The 6,483-nt window shown below is 57.4% G+C and overlaps 1 protein-coding gene across 1 annotated transcript; it reads right to left on the minus strand.

Moving 5' to 3' along the window:
• Positions 1-1,132: 1,132 nt before the first annotated feature.
• Positions 1,133-6,001, minus strand: DOK2 (docking protein 2). Its single transcript, XM_004046736.4, has 5 exons — positions 5,809-6,001; positions 4,501-4,782; positions 4,173-4,260; positions 2,943-3,127; positions 1,133-2,191 (listed from the first exon to the last, which is right to left on the minus strand). Exons 1-5 carry the CDS (start codon positions 5,869-5,871, stop codon positions 1,571-1,573), a joined length of 1,239 nt encoding a protein of 412 aa, XP_004046784.2. The 5' UTR covers positions 5,872-6,001; the 3' UTR covers positions 1,133-1,570.
• Between the last annotated feature and the right edge of the window lie 482 nt (positions 6,002-6,483).

Consider the following 6,483-nt stretch of genomic DNA (forward strand, 5'->3'; position numbering starts at 1 on the left):
AGCCACCATGCCTGGCAGAATTTCCCCTTTTCAATTCAGCCCCAACCTACCCCCTCCCACCCCAAGTCCACCTTCCACAGGGCTATCGGGTTATTGCCCTAAAGCTCAGCTTTTATGGGACTCCCTGTTCAAAAGCCTTTAGTCGTTCCACCTTTCCCTCTAATTAGGTACAAATTCCCCTTAATACAGTCAGAATCTGCCTTCCCAACTAGATTGTGTCACCTTCCCTGCACTCTGAGCGTAGAACTCCGTCCCGAAAGCAACACATCCGTACCTCCCCGTGGTTTCACCTACACTCCCATTCCTATCCAAGATGCTCCTTCACACCCCCTTTATCTCCATGGAACTCCTTCCCATCCGTAAATGCCCACCTTAAATGGTACCTTTGATATGAAGCCTTTCTTGCACTCCCAACAAATAGTTACCTCTCTGGCACTCATGGCCCTGTCTGGTCCCTTGTGGCACTCACACCCACTCTGTGACAGACACCTGTGCCTTGTTTCATCTCATCCCCTTCTGGGCAGTGTGTCTCTCACAGGCCAGGCAGTCTACAGCCTCCCACAAACAGTGCCCATGCTGTCGGCGGACTGGGTTGATAGCTGAAGTCCATGCACACACCCTGCCGGGAAAGCAGGTTTTGATAAGAGGAGCAAGCACAAGGACACAGGCTGACCTGTGAGGAAATGGTGTGTGGGGGCCTAGGAACCCAGAGCCAATGGGAATCACAGAGCTGGATGGCTCCTCCTTGCCCACATGGGGCAACACCCTCATTTTATGAAGATGTGCACAAATCTCAGGGAAGGGAAAGGGCCCAGGACCACACACCTGGTGACTCCCACTCCTGGTGTATAAGAGGCTCCATCAATCCAATTATTTCCTTCCTTGCAGTTTGGCTCGCCCCCCACTCCCCCATGCTTCCCCCACCATTTTTCTGACATTGACCTTATCCCAGCAAAAGGGATACAAGCCTGAACACTATTCCCAGGGCACCCTGACTGACTTCTACAGGCCTCTGTGAGCAGATGCTTGGGGCTCAGCCTAGGCCCCAGGGAGATCTTGCAGCTGGGAGAGGATGTGATCAAAGTTGGTCAGTTGGAGCCTTCACTCCCACAGCATTCATGCCACACAAAAATGTTCTGAAAATGCTTTAATGCCACCAAGAAATCTGAAAGGTGCAGGAAGCTGCCACCATCCCCCTGGGTGCCTGGGCCCAGGCTGTCCCTGAAGTGGCCATCAGCAGGCAGGAGACTTGCATAGCCAAGTAGCCCAAGCAATTGCTGACATCCTTTTGTCCTCTGCCCTAAATGCCCCAGGTTCCTCCTCAGCTGGGGAAAGAAAGAGGAGGAAGTGGAAAAAGAGTAGGAGGAGGGTAGTTGTCTCCAGGGCACCCTTCCTGCTTTGGGATGGTGACTCACCCAACAGGCCCTGGGAGAGGCAATTTATCAGCCCCAACGAAGACAGGCCAGACCTCGGGCTCCAGAAGGGGCAGAGGAGGTTCTTCTGATGCAGTGGCCAGGAGGAGTCACCAGCAGAAGCCAGGGGGCGGTGGACCATCCCTCCGCTGCCTCTGTCACTTTGGGCCTTTCTTAAGTACAACATTGTCATACTCGGTTCCTGGCTGCCAGCCAGAAGCAGAGAAATCCTGCCCGGCTGGGTGGACATGCTGGAGGCCAGCAGGGTCCCTGTCAGCTGTCGCCTGCCTCCTCCATGCCTCACCCCGGGGCTCCTGCGGGCTGTCATAGAGGGACAGGGCAGCCACTCCCTCGGGCTCATCGTATATGTGGTCAGGTCGAGGGGGCAGGGTCTCCTCAATGCTGTCGTACAGAGGGTCGGCCAGGAGCTGAGGAGGGACTGCCAAGATGCCCCTGAAGTTCTTCCCCAAGGAACGGGCCACCGCATCGAAGGGCACGGCATACTCCCCCTCCTGGCCCCGAGGCCGTGGAGCAGGCACCGGTGTGGTGGGTGAAGGCGGCGGCAGTGAGTCATGCGGCCGAGAGTAGGGGCTCTCAGGCCGGGGCAGCGAGGCGGGGATTGTGGCCGGCTGGGGTTGGGGTATAGCGGGTGCAGCATTCTTCTGGGCAGAGATGGCCTCTTCCAGGGCCAAGAAGATCTCATTGCCTTGCCGGGTTTCGAACTCAAAGTTGCCCTCTCCAGAGACGCAGCGACGGCCTGCCTCAAAGGAAAAGGTTACCTGGACCAGGGAGAAAGCAGGTTATTGGCCAGGCCACAGGGCAGGGGTGCATTTTTTTTTTTTTTTTTTTTTTTTTTTGGAGACAGAGTCTCACTGTGTCTCCAGGCTGGAGTGCAGTGGCACAATCTCAGCTCACTGCAACCTCCGCCTCCCAGGTTCAAGCGATTCTCCTGCCTCAGCCTCCCTGGTAGCTAGGACTATAGGCGCATGCCACCACGCCCAGCTAATTTTTGTATTTTTTGTAGAGACAGGGTTTCACCATGTTGGCCAGGATGGTCTCGATCTCTTGACCTCATGATCCACCTGCCTCGGCCTCCCAAAGTGCTGGGATTACAGGCATGAGCCACCGCGCCCAGCTAGGGATGCTTTCTTAAACCCCATCCCTAACCCAAGCCCTGGGACCTCCAGCTTCCCTTCATGGGAACTGCTGGAGCCTCCTCTGCCCTCTGTGCTTTCCCCTACAGGCAGAGACTTGGCTCTCTCCTCTCCCCTCTCCAGGCCCTTCCTGCTCACTGCCACCATTTCAAGGATGCAGCTAGGCACTAGTTCAGACGCTGTTTACCCCTCTACGGTCTCTCCACCTCTTCTCATTCTCCTTCCTTCTACTCCACTTCTGCCATCTTGTCACTCTATTCTTTGCTTCACTCCATCTCCCTCTCCTGGTCTCTCCCATCCCCTCGCTGCTTCTCACCCCTCTTTGTTCGTAGCTTATCCTTTCTCTCAACCTGCCCTGATGCAGCTTCCCACTCACCTTGTCCCGCCCAAAGCGCCGCAGAAACCTGTAGGGCCAGTCGTACAGCTGGGTCCCTGGCTCGGGCCCACCCCACAGCTCCAGGGCACTCTCCCCAGCCCGGAGGGTATAGGACCCCCGCAGGTGGCACCTCTCACTGGCTTCTGTAGGTCTCATGGTCACAGCAAATTCCTTGTGGGGGCCAACTGGGGAGAAGAAGAGAGAGAAGGCAAAGGCAGTTAATGGGAAACAGCTGGCCTGCCTCACCACTGCCCAGTTCTAAATGAGTGTACCAGAAGTTTTCTAGAAAGAGTATTATCCACACACTTATGGCCCCCTGCCTGGGTCTTGGAGGCTGAGCTGCTCTGTGCCAGGTCATACTCCCCAAAAGGCCAGGTACCTCCACCCCCTACCCTAGTAGGCATCACGCCCCTACCCACATCCACCCCAACCTCGTGCCCACATCCTTCCTGCCCCTGTTGCCAGAGCCACAGTCTTGTCTTCCCCACCCCATCTCTCTCCCCAAACCAGCCACCACCCTAGTCCCTACGGTCACAGCTGCAGGTGAAGCCTTGGCCCTGCCCTCCCACTGCCGGGGCCCTGGGGGTGAAGCTTAGATGGAAGGCAGATGAAAGTTTCTCCTCCCTCCACCAGCTCCTCAAAAGCGGCACCTGGGGCCAGGCGCGGTGGCTCATGCCTGTAATCCCAACACTTTGGAAGGCTGAGGCAGGTGGATCACTTGATGTCAGGAGTTTGAGACCAGCCTGGCCAACATGGTGAAACCCCGACTCTACTAAAAATACAAAAAATTAGCCAGGCGTGGTGGCCGACGCCTGTAATCCCAGCTGCTCAGGAGGCTGAGGCAGGAGAATCGCTTGAACCCGGGAAGCGGAGGTTGCAGTGAGCCGAGATTGTGCCATTGCACTCCAGCCTGGGCGACAAGAGCAAAACTCCGTCTCAAAAATAGAAAAAAGCAGCATCCTCACCTGGGCCCCCAGCCTTCCCCTCTCCCACCAGCAAGCCCTAGGTAAGATGAGGTGAACCGAGGGAGAGACTCAAGGCAGGGCAGGCTCCCTACGTTGGGCTGCACCCGGAAGCGAGAAGGAGAGGCTGATAACGGGGCTGGCCCAGGCTGGGGATAACCACAAGGCAGGAAGACTCGGGGCCAGCAGCTAGCCAGCCCACACCTCCTCTCCACCTCACCCTGGGGAGAGCCCCCAGGGGAGAGCAGGGCAGCCCCCGCCCCCTCACCTGTGACTGCGCTGCTGTACAATTCATTTTCCTCCATGCAGGGCCGGCTCTGCTTTCCCTCTGGCCCCGAGAGCTCCTTCCTCTGCCCCTAGGGAGGAGGCGCCACGTCTCATCACCTTCCCCGATCCCCAGGCCCCCCTCTGGCCCAGGCCTTCTTTCAGGCCACCTCAACCTGCTGGCTCTGTCTGCACACTGGGTTCGGGTCCCTCCACATCGAGGAAGCACCCCATCACCCTGACCTTGACACCTGTAACACTTGCCCACAGGAAGTATCTAACACCCTCGGCCTGCACGCCCCCTTGCCCTTTCCGCACCCCGGGCGACTCACGGGGAAGGCCAGGAGGCAGATGGCCTGCACCCAGTCGCCGCGCTCCGCTGCAGGGGCCGCCAGGAGGTACAGGCGCTCCTTGGTCTCCAGGAAGAAGGCACTGGTGTCCCGGGGGCTGCTGGCCTCTCCGCCGGCCTCGGCCACCCGCAGGCAGTCACTGAGGCGGATGACCTTCCGGGCAGCCTCACACCGACGAGGCTTCTCCGGGCCCTCCTGCAGCTCCAGCCGGGCCAAGGCGCAGTCCGACCCTCCATACAGTGAGGCGCCGAAGCGGCGCCATTTCTGTGCCAGAGGCGTGGGAGGCGGGGGCGGGAGGAAGCCACCCAGAGACGGGGAGATCGTGAGCCAAGGGGAGAAGAGGAACCGTGGGAGGGGGACTGGGGCAGCCACTTGGAGATGGGGAGAGAGAGGTGAAGATCACGAGACCCAGGGAGGCAGAGAAGAGGACAGTGACTGCAGGAATTAGAAAATTGGAGATCAGCCGCCAGCCCCGAGAAAGAGGCCCACGAGCAAGAGCAGAGACTGCCCAGGCAGAAAGCAACGCCGGGATGAGCCCAAAGCAGGCTGCAAGAAGGCCAAACAGGCCCACGGCAGTGGACTCCAGTCTGGGGAGGAAAGCGGGGCAGTGGCCGAGGCCCAGAGGAGGGAGTGAGGAGGGCGGTGTGTGACCCGGGCTGGAGACCTCATTCTCCTTCTGTGCGAAATCCTGAAGGAGAACTTCTCTCCACCCTCCTGAACCTTGCTGCCTCATTCCTTGTTAGGTTGGGCCATGAGAGAGAGACAGGTGTGCCCCCCAGTGTTGGTTGGGGGACAAGGACTTCCTGGTTCAAGGAGGCCAGGGAAGGGGAAAGAGGATGGACAGCCGGCTGGGGTCCAGGCCCCCAGAGGCCCCAGCCCAAGCTGAACACCAGCAACATGCACCCCACTGGGGTGGGGAAGGAACCTCTACTGTCATCCTAAACTGTCCCTCCAGCTGCCCCTTCCATTCCCTTCCAAGGTGTCCGGTGAAAAGAAGTCAACACAGAGCAAGAGAGCAAAAGAGGCAAGAGATGAAGGCAGCACATCCCCCACCCCCACCCAGGGCAAACAGCCCTCAGTAAGGAGCACAGTTTGGGACCTGGTTGGGGCCTGGTTCAGGAGACAGCGTCGGGTAGGAAAAGAGCCCTCCCAAAGTTGAGCTCTGGGTCTAACTTGGTGGGTGCACAGTCAGACCTATAAGGGTTTTGAATATGAAACTCCCTCTCCAACCCAGGAATTCTAGCAGCCTCCCAGGCCCCCTGCCCAACCCCAGCCCAGCCTCACTCCTACCTTTCCAAACGTCTGCTGCTGCTGAAGATACAAGAAGCCTTGTTTCACTGCCCCGTCTCCCATCCTCTGACCATCTCGGAGCCCCAGGCTTCAGCTCTCTCCTTCACTCCTGCCCTTGCCTCTCTCTTCTCAGCCTTGTGTTTCCCTTCTCTGAAGTTCATTTCCTCTCTGCCTAGGGTTTTCTATACTATTCTAGTCTGCTTGATGACGACAGGCTGATAGGCCCTGTGGTTTCTTCTGAGTGTGTGTTCTTTTTTTTCTTTTTTTTTTTTTTTTCTGAGTGAGTTTTATACTCAAGCTTCCTGCATTTCCAGTGAGTTAGAGATAATTTCCAAAAAGCTAAATGCCAGCTCTTCAGTGAGCAACAATTCAGGTACAGAAGTTGGCACAGGGAGGCGCCAGCAAAGAGTGGCTGGCCCACTGGAACAGAGACCCAGAAACCAAACTAGACAGTGAAATCAGTAGCGAAGGGCCCCCCCCCCCCAAGCTGTACACAAGTTGGAAGGGACAAACCACTAAGTTACAAATAAGGAAACAGGCTTGGAAAGTCTGAGGGATTTATTCAAGGCCACCAAACCAGAACCCAGGTCTCTCAACGCTTAACAGCTGAATGACACACACGGCATTGCAGAGAGAGACATTAAGACAGCTCATGTGGGCCTAACCAGATACCAG

The sequence above is a fragment of the Gorilla gorilla genome, chromosome 7 (assembly GCF_029281585.2).
Source record: "Gorilla gorilla gorilla isolate KB3781 chromosome 7, NHGRI_mGorGor1-v2.1_pri, whole genome shotgun sequence".
Taxonomy (NCBI): domain Eukaryota; kingdom Metazoa; phylum Chordata; class Mammalia; order Primates; family Hominidae; genus Gorilla; species Gorilla gorilla.

Bases quoted from the DNA above. Each gene is read 5' to 3' on its own strand.
- DOK2 (XM_004046736.4), bottom strand. From the start codon at position 5,871: ATGGGAGACGGGGCAGTGAAACAAGGCTTCTTGTATCTTCAGCAGCAG. The intron at 4,261-4,500 runs GTGAGTCGCCCG...CCTCCTCCCTAG, and splicing joins TCTGCCTCCTGGCCTTCCCC to GGGCAGAGGAAGGAGCTCTC. The intron at 2,192-2,942 runs GTGAGTGGGAAG...TCCCTGGTCCAG, and splicing joins GGCGCTTTGGGCGGGACAAG to GTAACCTTTTCCTTTGAGGC.